Consider the following 14091-nt stretch of genomic DNA (forward strand, 5'->3'; position numbering starts at 1 on the left):
TAACTTAGCAGGAGCTTGACCAGACCATACGGCAGCCACGGTTTAAACCTCTATTTTTCCAAGAAGAGAGAGAGAGTCCTGCTCACAGTGGATAAACATCTGCTGTGATGTCCATCTGCCTGAAAAGTACAAACTCCGCAACCACAAGTTATTCCTGTGAACAGGCAGTCTCAGTCTCTTGAAATCATTTACCTTCATTGACCAGAAAGACTTGCAGCCTCTAACACCCTTGACTGCAACCTTTTTAGCATGTAGGTTACTAAACCCTCTTTTTTTACAGTCTTTCTGTACATTAATTTATCATCACTTTTCCCTTCCTTACAGGTAAGTGTTTATATCCCTTTTTTCTCCACCAGGAAGGGGATGAATTACGTTGTTCCCATTTTCAGGGCTGGGAATGTGCAGGCAGCTGCCACCAGCAAAAAGGAAGGATTTCCTGTGTTTCTTAACATTACTTTAATGATTCAACTAGACTAATTAAAAAAAAGAGCTGGGCACAAAGCAAGTTGTAACATTATCTCAAGGGAAAAAATTCTGAAAGGAAAATCATAGAATGGTTTGAGTTGCAAGGGACCTTAAAACTCATCTTGTTCTATCCCCTGCCATGGGCAGGGACACCTTCCACTAGCCCAGGTTTCTCCAAGCCCAGTCCAGCCTGGCTTTGAACACTTCCAGGGATGGGGAATCTGCAACCTCTCTGGGCAGCCTGTGCCAGGGCCTTACCACAGTAAAGAATTTCCTTCTTGACTTCTGATCTAAACCTGCCCACCTTCAGCTCAAGGTCACTCTCCCCTTGTCCTATCACTACATACCGTTTCAAAAAGTCCCTTCTCCAGTCCCCCCCGTGAAAATCCCCTCCCAAAATGGGGAGGAACAAATTGCTAATCTGGTAACCTTCACAGCTGCTCCTTCAGCCTCAGGGATAAGGGATTTCCAGCCCCAACCCCATCATGTGCCATATAGCAACCCTTGTACGACAACAGCAAGGGCCCTGGCAGAGGTTTCTGACTTTCCACTTCAAACCCAGACTGCTGAAGGACTCAGGATATTCCTGTAAGCATCTGTTTAGGGTCAGGTTTCCCACAGTGGTGCCGTCACAGCAGGAGCAGTTCCCAGAGTGCCCATTGTTCCCAGGTATGCATCTATCTGCAGCAGCATCTTTTGCAGCTAAAAATACTGCTTAAAACCAGCAGGGGCGAGAAAAGGACAAGTGAGCAATCTCTGCCGGGTCATGCAGGGTATTTAAATGGCTATAATAATTCCCAGAACTAGAAGGAGGAAAAACAACCCCCTAGAAACTTCCTTTTTAAAGGCGCCCACACAGTTGTCACCGTGACACAAACATTGTCCTTGGCTGACCTGGTTGCCAAAAAAGGAGAGGAGCTTACTTTCCATTCAAGTTTCCATCTTTGATTTTGATGGTGAGTCAGCATGTATGGAAACCAGAAAATGACCCTTATAAAAAGGATTTGAGGACATGAACAACTGCCCACTGAGAGCTGGATCAAACCCACGGCACCTTGCTGGTAACAAGCCAGCAAAGCCTAGTCATGACCAGTTGAACAAAGAAGGAACCACATATTTTGGAAGACCAAAATGACTCCATTTCATCCATCTGAAGAAATGTTATATTTTCAGTCTCGTCCACTCTCTTCCCACCCAGGGGAAAACAAAAAGCATGAAGAAACCATGCCAAAAAACAGCACCAGGAAAGAAAACCAAACATGAGCTACAGCCAGCCCTGGAAGCACAAGCAGCAATGTTCTCATGCAAAAGAGGTGCACAGAATTCCCAGCACGCAGACACACGTCTCCAGCCCCAGCTCCCCTCTGAGCTTCGGGAGGTTGTCAGGTATGCAGTCTACCCCGTATTCTTCCCTTTCGCTCTGCAAAGCAAGTGGCCTCGTGCAGATGGGCTTGGAAAGGCCTAAAAGCTAAGGTGGTCAGCACGAAGGTGATGAACACATGAACATGTGATGATCACACAAACACCACGTGAGGGCATCAGATGTGGTGGTGTGCCTCAGGGGAGGCTGAGGGGTGTAGTGGGGTAGGGGAGCAGAAAAATGTGTGGGGAGTACACGAAATTGTCGTCAAGAATTGAGCAAGGGTAGAGTGCAAGGGGAGCATGCTAAGATATCACCTTGTCTTAAGAAAGGAAGCCTTTATTGATGTTTTAGGGTTGGGGGATTTTTATTTTACCTGTGAGAACTGGTCCTTTATACCTTTGTATCATGTAGTTCTTTGATGCCGGCTCTGGATTCACATCCTTGGACAGGTATCCAATGGCATCATCCCAAAAGTCAAGATGCCTCTGTGTACATGAATGTTAACTGGGAGGACCCACAAAACTCGAGCCTGAAATCCACCACCCCAGGGCCACTGAATTCAGCATGCTCTTCAGGAAGGCAGAAGCTCACAAGGTAGGCACACTTCTGCTCCCCTGCTGCTGGTTTTTGTGTCCTGCAAGCTGCTGTTCCTGTTGCCACTGGACATGCTGCTGTTTTCTGTCACCTTCACCATTGCTGGTGTTTTAGGGATACCTGGGATGTATCCGGGTGAATTGCTTTTGCACCAAGGATGAAAATACATCCCACAAGAAACAGATCTCTGTGCGCAGAACTGCAAGTGATATGTGCTTCAGCAGTGAGGACAGGCGGCAAAAAAGAATCAGAAAAGGAGGACACACCCCTAGACAAAGAAATTCCCATTCTACCAGTGTTGGTAGATACTGATGGCAAGAGAAGGAGCATGTTTTGGACAGAGGAGGAAGAGAGAGGTTTATCAGCAGAAGTGGCTAAAGGCTCCTTACGTTGTTTCAGCCAAGAGAATAGGCAGGAATGGCAGAACTATTTTCTCCAGGAGATGACTCTAGTGACAGAGGAAATATCTGGATGAGCAATGCCACTGCATTCCGTCCCTTCAGAACACATGGAGCGATATCCTTAATTTTACCTCAATGTAATTCCAATAGCGTGTCACTGAGAAGCAGATTGCAACCAGGGGTTTTATAGCCTTACAGAGAATGCAAATGGATTGACAAATTATAAACACATCAGGCTGCAGAAAATAGAATTTTTCAGTGCAGTGCCATCGTATTCCTAGTACAAAAGACCTGTCAAAATCTTTTGTTTTATCAGAGCTTCTATATTATATCAGTGAATGTAATTCACATGCCACTGTGGGTTTTGCAAGGGTGTAGTTGTGTCCTGTGTCACATACTTGGTTTTAAAGAGATATTTTATGATCGATAACTCAAAGAGGACACAAATATGGCATGAAAGCCACTTCAGAAAGAATTTCTAGAGGATCAGAGAGTGAGTGAGGGGAGCACTGTAAAAAATATGGTATGACATCATATATAGCATTTGAAATCCAGCCTGCATGCAATTAGAATTACTAGCAATCCATTAGATTCAGAGATACATATGTATTTATGTGTGTCTTTAAATATAACCTATATACAAAAATGTGTAAAATAGATAGACATTTCAGTTTATTTTTAGGCAAGAAAAGGAGGTTTCTCTGGCTAGTTTGTATGATGAACATTTTTGGCATTTGATCGAGTAAATACTCTTTCACAGGAGTCTCCTAGTGCATCATCCCATTCATGGTCTGTCTGTTGTTCTTCAGAGAATTAACGATGTTCCCTTATGCTTGTGCTGGATAAAAATTAGGACGGTGAGGGCCATATGCTTAGAAAAAATTTAATGACGTATCATTGAAGATTTCAGTGGAGCTGTAATGATTTATAGTGTGTAAAATTCTATCCTGTCACGAACTCACGACTTTGCCTGATCGAAAATTCATTTCTGTCTGGGATATAAATACTATAAAAAATAGGCATTTAGAGAACGTCCGCTAGTCCATTCCTGGACTTCCAGAGCACTTTGAGGAGAAAATGAACCCTGAAGAACTCAGTTCTGTGATCTTCAAAAAAAGTTTGGCTCCAGTTCTGGGGTGAAAAGTTTGCTCCTTAATTTTGAACTTTCTAGTGGTATTCATCGTCACAGTGCCTAAACCCCATCCGGTATTACAAAGTTCAGTGATGCCACTGAATGATTCAGTGCTCAGTCCCTAAAAGCACGGATATTATAATACTGCAGTGCATCCAACTGATGTACTAGTAATTCTGCAAATAACACTTGGAGAAGTTACTCGCATTTACTTCTTGCAAGCACAGATCAAATGACCACTTTAAAAATCATTGACTCTAAGCCAACTGTTTAGAGAGTTGAAAGCACAGGCCTGGGAGTCATTATTCCTTGACACTCTACCTGAATCTGACACAAACTCTCAATTAATCCACTTAGCTTCTCTTTATCTCTGCTGGCTCCCTTGTACAACAAAGGCAGTTCTTCTCATAGAGCTCTTGTGATTACTAGGTAATAGATGATCCTACAGAGTAATAAAAAAAGCTTTCAGATTAAAAGGCAAAACACAGTCGTGTATATGAATATGTAAATAACCAGAACAGAGACTTCAGAAAGCTCTATGCAATGAAGATCTATGAGGGTATCTTAAAGACATCAGCTGCAGTGGAAGCTGGTCAGCCAGCTCTCTGCTGGAGTATCTGCTCCCCACATGGTGCTGCAGCCTAGTTTGTAAAGAGGTAAGAAGTCTGTGAAGTTCTCTGCACAGGTGAGATGTGTTTCTGCTGGGAGGCATTTTGTCCTTCAGCTGTCTCACAGAAGCAGCTAAACGGCAGAAGGTCAGTAGAGCAGCTTTCAGTAAGAACTCAGCAGCAAAATGGGTTTTCTCCAGACCATGAAACTGTGCTGTGTAGAAGAGTGGAAGTTAGTCAGGTCTTGGAGGTAAAGGCAGTGAGTACAACATGTCTACTGGCCAAGCAGAATGTTCCCTGGTGTCCCTTGGATGGAGTCTCTAACTAACCTCACTTGCATTGCCTCTTCTTGGCCAAGTCTTCTTCAACATCTTGGCTCTGAAGAGGCAGGTGAAGCAGGACTTTCCGAGCTCCCACCAAGGCAGCAAGTACATAAGCTGTCCCTGGCCTACAGGACTGGAGAGGAACATCCAAACGCTGCAGGTCATGGAAGTGTTTGTCCCTCACATGGAGGATGCAGTGGGTGAGCACCTTCGCCCTCAGATGTCTCCAGACTCCATGACGACACCCGTACTCTGCGATGATGCCTCAGTCTCCCGAGAGACACGGGCACCAAAGATAATGAGAGGGAGCAGCTGTCCCTGTGCTTGATGGTGATCAGTCATGTGACCTTCTCAATCTGAGAGGAAGAGATAATGCTGGCACAAGGACAGCAAATAGAGCCACACAACAACGCTGATACCGCTTGGGAAAAGAGACATTTAGAAAGATAAGAAGAGTGGAATTCCACCTCTGGCGACCTGAAGCCTTAATTCACCCCATGAATATTCTGGGGATAAGGTCTTGGGTTTTCTTTCTCCTTCCTTTTTCAGTCCCTGGCCTGAGGGGGAATGCCCTCTGGATTCTGATGTTCCTGATCCACAGGTGTGAAGCTAAGGGGAATGGGGTCATCCCTCCAAGCTGAGGGAAGACGCTCAGTTAAACAGTCATGTAAGGAGACAATTCAAAAGGAAGCATTTAAAATAAGCCAGCTGCACCGTGCAGTTAGACACAGAAATATCTCTGAGGAGTCTGAGCAAAACAGCTCTTCACGTGGACACTTCATGTCCAAGGAAAAACCTGTCTAGCCTGCTTGCTTTAACTCAGTAAAACATATGGTCGTTAAATATGGATCAAAAGGCAGCAATGACTACGTGGTGGTTTGTTCTCTGAGAAAGGGAGAAACTGGCTTGCTTTTCACAACCAAGATGACATTGCATCTGCTGCTCCGTGCTGTCTCCCCAGCGAGTTTGCTCTCTGATGTGACGTGGCTCTAGCAATGCAGAGAGGCTGGGGCTGGCTCCTGTTTTGTGTTTGGCTGACTCCCCTCGTTATAGTGGAATTCTTCCAAGACCACAGACAAGTAACCAGATTAGACGCTTTACCTTTGTTTGCAGTTCAAAAATAATTGTGTTTGAGTTTTACAATTCCATTGGTCCCCAAGAGATAGAGCCACAAGGATGACTTTTTGGAATAGGTGCTTGGTGTTGTGAAATGGAGCTCAGTGAAGGTCCATCCTACAGGGTGGACATCTGGGAGGGCAAGCATGACTTTACAGGACCCTGAACTACTCTGAAGTTAATATCTCATGTTTTCAATCTAGTTCTCTCTAGTTTGTGCTGCAGTGTTGAAGCAGAGCCTAATTAGTGCCAGAATAGATTATGCATCTTGTTCCCCACAAGTAGCCTCAGTACAGCACATTTTTTTTGGCCACTTGATCGTCCAGGGAAGAGAAGAATACATTTATAACCTACCCATAGAGGTAAGTTACAGCCCTCTGCTCTACCACTATCTCTGCATTCCCCCTCATGCAAGGAGCTCTTGAGATGGCAGCATAAAAATTTTGCATTCTCCCAACACAAAAACAGCATCCCATTGCTCCTGGAAAGATGGGATGTGCATGTGAGGGACCAGAACCTCATTCCACACATGCAATAACACTAGCAGATTGCAGAGTGTGTTTCTGCAGCAGGCAAGTGCAGTGACACTGGATGTGGTACTGGAAGGTTGTGTTTTTATCTTTTTGTAAATTCTCTGCATTACTGAGCTAATTGCTGAGAAGTTCATAATTCAGATTGCTGTTCATTTGGTAAGGGGAGTTAGCTGTATCTTAAACCTCCCAAACCACACTCTTTGCTTTCAGGCTTAGCAAAAATAAATGAACTAATGAATAAATAAAAAGGATTAAGCTGTGCTCAGAAAATTCCAGTCATGGACCAACAACTAGGCTCTTCAAAGTCTGGCAAATGCATAGACAGAGGCATAATTTGCAAGCATTGTTTTTCCGGTACCTGTAGCAGGGGAATTCCACAGCCTCACTTTCTGGCTGTCCTTCTTCCCTCACTATCACTTTGGCAAGGTACCAGCCACTGCTTCCTCCTTTGCCATCATGCCCTATCCTCACCCTCCTCACCTGCTTCAGCGTTACTGCTTCGACGAAGAATTCATCAGCCTTTGAGAAGGAGAAGAAAAAAGGTAAGGCAATATTTCTCCCTAAAAGCAAACCAACAACCCAAATTTATTATTGCAATCAAACCAACATCATCAGCATGCTGCAAGATAATTCTTCACAAGATGAGGGAGAAAGCACGAATTTACCGAAGAATGAAACCTTGAATATTTGTCCTAGATGTATAACATTAGGTTTGTAAATATATGATCTGCCAGCATTTTAAATCTCCCATGTCATTGCATGCCCTCCACAACTGTAAAAAAGAGAAGTAATTTGATTATTAAGAAGTTCATAGAGAGAGGCAGGAAATCCAAGTTCAAACCCCTGCTCAGATATGAGCTTTGTGGAAAATCCAGAGCAGGTCACTTCAGACCAAATCTACAGAGGTATTTGAGAGGTACAGTTCAAAGACATTACTCTGCGTTAAATTCAAATGACATGAGCACAATTTACCCCCCTTTAGTTTCCTGGCATGCCAGCATGGGCAGGGCTGCACAGGGGTACTTCCAGCTGCTCCATGTGTTGTGTTTGGAGGTAAATACCCTTAATATCCCATGACAGACATGGATTTTATCTCTTTTTTTTTTTTTCCTTCCCTGAAAAAGGTCTCAAAGCACCACCCTAGAGACTACCCCAGGTGATGGCCCTTCAAGACCAGGGCTCTGTTACCCAAGAGTGTACTGGGACCAGCAGTTCTCAATGGCTGAAGGAAGAGAAATGTATTAAAAGAGCAAGTTACTCCTGTGAGAATTGGGCCAGATAAGTATTTGTGGCACAAGGACAGACACACACACACATGGCACATGTATGGTAAATACTGGGTGTAAACACACAGCATATCTGCAGCATATGAGCCCGACAAAGAGAACTGACTGCTGTGGTTACCATCTGGCTGAGACACCTTGCTAGGTAAGAGAAACCTAACCACTGTCATTCATTGTCCTTCATCTCCCAAAAGCACATATGGTGGTAGCACATATCCAGCCACCTCCCAGAAAGCGTGGTGGCAAGGCAGTATTTATGTAAATACTGAAATTTATTAAAACAATCATAATTTTTTCATCATTCGGGACTCCAGACTGGCTCTTAAAATAAAGACAATTAAACATATTGCCACTGTCTGAAGTGTTAATGATGGGCTTACATATGTCAATGTTACTTACATACTCAGAACTGCTGAATTGGGGATTTAAGGTATCAAAACCTCACTGAGTCAGTCAAAGCCAATGTAGTTTAATTCATTAGGCCTGATGCTCACCTTACTTATTAATGGCTGATATAAATTAATGAGTAAGTAACTAACTGGAACCAAACAGGGCAAACACCTAATTTAGAGGCATCTTTAAATCTTACTTTCTACACAGGCTGTTAGTTTACATCTGCAGGCAAACTTTTTAAGTTAAATTGGTAATGAAGGTACTATTGGTTTAAGTGGCTGTAGATTAGAGACTGCACTGACTAAGCTGCATTTCTTTTTAACAGGGTATCTGAGTTAATCAGTGCAGATACACTCATTCAGTCTCTTGAATATATGAGCCCTAAGTCTGTCAGGATCAATTCTTAAACAGCTTCCAATTCATTCATCAGCTTTCAGCTCCTCGTGCCAGGACAGCAGTTTTCCATCAGCAGTTTCCAGTTTGGTTACATCATTTGCATACTATTAATCACATGATTTGATTGCCAAAATTATGTTTCCCTTTTTATCCTCCTTCTTGTAAGTTAGCCTATAACTCATTTTTTGGCAGTAAATATAATAGAATTGTCACGGAATCCTAGAGTGGTTTGGGTTGGAAGGGACTTTAAGGATCATCTCATTCCAGCCCCTCTGCTGTGGGAAGGGGCATTTTCCATTGGACCATGTTGGTCTCATTCAGCCTGGACTTGAACGGGGTGGAGCATCCCATAAAATAGCCTTCATCTGTGTTTAACATATTCGTATCCTCTGTGAACCAAGCATCTTTCTTTGGAACTGCATTGAAACAGTCTTCAAACCACCACCAAAACACAACTAATTTTGCTACCATTTTGACAAAACTAGGCTTCACCAAATGACAAAATACCACACTTCAGAGCTTGGACCTACATCTTAGAACTAAAATATCTACAGTTTAAATGCATAGGCAAAAAATAAGATGTTTGAAATGTCCATGTGTGCAAACCTTTATATCATTTAACAGCAGAATGGACTCTCACACTTTGTAATTGCCACGTTTCCACACACAGACCTTACAAGCACAAGAAATACTTGAGGAAAGTTGTTTTAAATTCTAAAAAAATTCAGTGATTTCAGTGAAGAATTGGAAATTCTGGACAGTCAAAGGCAAATTCAATGTGCTAATGCATATTTCAGAAGCCTAAATTCAATGGTCTATTTTGAAAACGTGACCTCCTTTTATCTTCGCTTTCCTTCCACTCTGAACCTTCAATCAAATAATGACAGAAGATGCGGGAAATCTGCAGAGTTCTGTGATCAGATTCTCAAAATCTCCTTCCAGAGATATCGATTACATTTTACTAGTCTAAGTTGGACCCTAGAGATCCAAAATTGGATACATATTAAGTAGGTTGACCCCACAGATCAGATCAGCACACTATATGCTTGCTGATACTGCCAATGCTGCAAAGGCTTTAACTACAATTTGACTTCTTCATTATCTCCAGCTTTTCAGGGAATAAGCTTTGTCTTCACTTCAGGCCATTTCCACCCCCCTCTATTCAGGACACAGACATACAGAAATATATTGAAAACCTCTTTGAAAGTAAGACACAAAAATTGAGTGCAGGATGGTTGAGGGAGACTGGAGGAAATATAAAGGAAACATGTTAATCTTTCGGTTCTGAATTTCACATCAAATAAGATGCTTTTTCTTCCTTTCCCCCAGGAGCCAAACTTTTCTGTATTGATGGAGGAGGAAAGGCTCCCCTTTTATTCTTGGAAAATTTCCTGAAAGCCTACTCCAATCTGGAGATGCAATTTCAGCAGTCAGCACTTATCTGGGGAGCAAACCAAGAGACTCTTTTATGAACATACAGACATCAAGCAAGGGCACACTGTCCCTGACCTAAGCCTCCCTCCAGCTGCAACCTGTTACAATGATGTGTCCACATGATTTATGTCTCCCCTACCGCCCTACCCCGAGCTGGCAAGGAAATCAGCTGAGTTTACAAACACTCCACCTCAAAGAAAAAAGAAGGGGAAAAAAAAAAAAAGGTAAAACGAACTAAATTTATAAAAACATCACACACTTTTTAAAACCTGTCTCAAGGTGCTGCTGTGCGAACTTACGTTGCCTTTTTCAAACTTATTGACGGTGTTGATGCAGTTGTAGAGGACGCGCTCGCCCGTGTCCCCCTGGTCGCCGATGAGGCAGACGAAGACGTTGGCGTCCGTGCCGCTCCCGCTGACGGTCCCCGTGCAAACTGTCACACGGTATTTTATCACTGGGGTGAGACGTAAATTAATAAAACAACTTCACCAACGCGATTAATTGCCACTGAAATTTACTGCGTCTTTTTGGCAGGCCCGTAATTAACTTTAAGTGTCCGCGCTTCCAGCTGGTACTTGTGCTGATGTATTGGCTTTTTACACTTCCTAGTCATCACCAGGGGAAGAAAACAAGCCAAAATAGGAAGACACGAAATGGTAAGAGGACCCATAAAAGCCCCCCAAAGAAGGATGTAAAGATTCTGACCCCTCCAAGTAAAGCCTCATGAATTGGAGTGCACAGCCTTGCTGAGGTCCCAGTCCTGCTACCTCCCCTCCTGCCTTCCCAAAACAGTCCTGGTGATGGGGGACCTGGTAAAGTGTTTGGGGAAAACAACATTTTCGGGATCCATGGGCATGGAAGGAGACAGAAAGAGTTAAAAAGGGACAAGTGCTCACAGATCTGAAGAATGGGCTTTTCATGTTGGATTTATGGGGCAAGACAAGCCCAGTTGGCCCCATCCCCTTGAGTTCCTTATAATCGTAGAATCATAAAATCATAGAACCATTGAGGCTGGAAAAAGCCTCCAAGACTCCAAACTTTATGCAGGAGTTTGGACTGTGTCCTTGCCACCTTTGAGATCTTTATTTAGGATTTTTCTGGGCGGATTTTGAGCTGCCGCCTTCCTCCCCCAACCCTGCCCTCAACCTCTGCCCTCCCATCCCATTGAGTGAAGGATTTCCAGGAAGAAGTATCACAAGGAAGAACCAGCCCACAGACCAGCCTTTGAGAGAGGGGTTTTCTTCTCCAGCACAGGGAAGGGACAAGAAGTGTTGCTCCCACCCTCCCTCCAAAACCCACCTGCAAGCCCAACACGCAGGTGCTGCACCTCGACTCTGCTCAGCACAACTGCTCCTCACAGGGAAGTGCCTGTGTGAGGACCCAAGCTGCCCTCTCCACAGTCGATTAAAAATACATTTCAAAACCAGGTTTATTTACATTTTAATAACATCTGCAATTACAATTACTCTTCCTCTCCTGAGGAACTGCTCTGCTGCATGCAGATCACCGAAAGCAGAAATTTCAGAAAACAGGGGACTTGTGGTCTGCAGAGTGTGGGTGGAAACACGAAAAATCCCACTGGCCACCTTGAGATATTCAGCCCTTGAGATATTCTGCCCTCCTAAACTCTCCCTCTAAATACATTTAGTTCTGGTGACACAAGGTCAAGGCAGAAGTGGCCGCTTCAGGAAGCCAGTGCAAAGTTCTGCAGCTTTCCTTAATTAAATCTCCAGATCAATTAAATGAATAAATAGTTTGGATTGCTTATACATACTGAAAGATGCATTTGCTTTTGCACTACTGTTCTGTGTGACTTCCTATATATTTATACATACAGCTGCATAAATTTGCATATAACTAAATAAAACTTTAAACACAATTGTTAAATTGTAGATTGCATTTCAGCTAAGCTTGCTTTCCATGAACATCCCTCAGACCTTGCATTTCACATTTTAAGGGAGACTGGAAAAAAACCCACAAGTTTTAAAACAACCCAACTAACTCTGGAAGCAATTGTGCTGGGGTCAGATCTCTCCCATTTCCCATCACAGAGAAATTTCCTAAAAAAAAAAAAAGGGGGGGGGCAAAAAAAGCCTGGGATTTCTGAGGCTTCATGCAGCTAATGATGCACACAGAAAATACTGCAGAGAGAAAGTGCCAGAAAGAGAAGTTAATTGAATTGCATTGGGTCTGCCTGTGCATCTCTCACGCAAAGAGGGTTTCTTTCTATTCAGGTCCTAAGCAAAAGCCCTGCACAGAGCCCGTGGCTCTCACCTGGCATGACTTCAGACACCAGAGATCCCTCCGCAGGGAGCTCCCTCACGATCTCGTTGTCATCTTCATTTATATCGAGCCAGCGGCCACAGTTGAACGAATATTTTTCTTTTGTCAGCGTTTTCAGCAGAGTTACCTTCATTAAACCAAAACACTGCATGAGTTCAGAGGCTTAAAGACAAAAAAGCAATAAGCTCCTGACAGGCTTTTGCCAGGGAAGCAAGAGTAGGTAGCAGCAGAGAAACAAAACACATTAATAATGAGGCTGTAATTCTGACTCGTGCACTGTAGTGATGCACAGAGCAAAGCCATAGCTGATGGCTTTTCATTCCTCCTTTCTCCAGTCACTCCACGGTGTTGTGAAAGTTTTGACGGACTCTGTGGCACTTAAAACTTCTCATCATAAGACACTGTATGAACCCGTGGAGCAAATCGTGGGTGGGGCTTGTGCTGCTGGTTCTCACTGCTCAGAATCAGTGCATGAGAAAAAACCCAAAAAATGGCAGCAAGTCTGGCCAAAGATCTGCTGTAGCTTCCAAAGGAGTAATGAGCAAATAAGAGAGTGGTCTGCAGTTGTCTGGTGAAGGAAGGGTACGATGAAGGTCTATAAAATCACAGGTGACATGAAGAAGGCAAAGAGGGGTCAACTGTTCATTATTCTGCCACAAGAAATACAGGGCACCAAATGATGCTTGTGGAACAAAGTTCTAAGCAAACAAAAGGGCACAACCAGCCTGTGAAGTCCTTGCCAAAAGCTATTATGGTTGCTAAAAGTCTAACTGCTCAAGGGGAGGCTGGAAACTTTGAACAAATGGCTGGAAGAAAAATCTATTAAATGCTTTGTATTTGGAAGATCTGTTCAGGAAGTAAGAGTCCAATTAAACAGTCAAAAACTGGAAGAACATTAGGAGGAAGTATCATAAATGCTTGTCCTTTCCTTGCACTTCTCTAGATGAACTAGACGGACTTTTGGCCTGACCAGTGTGGCTCCTTTATGTTCTTGTAATAGAAAATAAAAGCCTGACCTGACATGAAGCAAACCTGCCATGAAAGGTGTGAGGACTGGATCATTTAAGGCTTCATCTAAGTTCCTAGAGGCTAAAATGGATGCACAAGTGGTGTGATTCATGTGCCATGAGGCTGATGCATCCAGAAAACATCAGACTGGCTGTACCTGGACAGGCTGATTTCATGGAGTCAGAGAATCATAGAATCATTTAGGTCGAAAAAGACATGCGACATCCTTGAGTCCAACCATAAGATCATTGATGCATTTAATGCATCTTAACCACGTTTGCTTAGACAGTTTGGCCAAAAGTGAATCCTAGACACACTGCCAGATCCTTCTCGTCCTTCCTGAACACAGTTTTTGTGGAGGAAAGTAGGATACCACAGGGAAATATATAGCTATGGAAGACACAAGTATTCTTGTTCATCATTTGTGATGGGCAAGAAACAACAGAGATGATTGCAGCGGCCCAAAGTCTGACCAGCACTTTCTTTCTAAGACCACAGTCAGACACCTTCCCCCACAACAGTGGTATTTGTTGCCCTCTTCCCACTGGAGGTGGGTGTTGGGTGCAGATGCTTTTGCAGCTCCGTGACAATGCAGGAGAACAGGATCTGTCAAACCACATTAGAGGCACGCGAGAAAAACCTCCAAGCGCCGAATTGTGATTTATCAACACAGTTATTTACAGATGCAGAGCTAAGCGTGTGTTTTCTTAAGCGCAGAGAATGCCTTCCAAGCTGCTCAGGAAGAGTATGGGTGAAACT

The 14091-nt window shown here is 43.5% G+C and overlaps 1 protein-coding gene across 1 annotated transcript in view; it reads right to left on the minus strand.

Annotated features, from left to right (window-relative positions):
* Positions 1-14091, minus strand: part of LOXHD1 (lipoxygenase homology domains 1) — a 149898-nt gene that overhangs the window by 80799 nt on the left and 55008 nt on the right. Inside the window, 3 exon segments of the mRNA XM_027671658.1 lie at positions 6894-7054; positions 10341-10495; positions 12316-12451. Of these exon segments, the coding sequence (XP_027527459.1) occupies positions 6894-7054; positions 10341-10495; positions 12316-12451 (452 nt within the window).

This window comes from Neopelma chrysocephalum, unplaced genomic scaffold (assembly GCF_003984885.1).
Source record: "Neopelma chrysocephalum unplaced genomic scaffold, ASM398488v2 Primary Assembly neopelma1_97116, whole genome shotgun sequence".
NCBI lineage: Eukaryota > Metazoa > Chordata > Aves > Passeriformes > Pipridae > Neopelma > Neopelma chrysocephalum.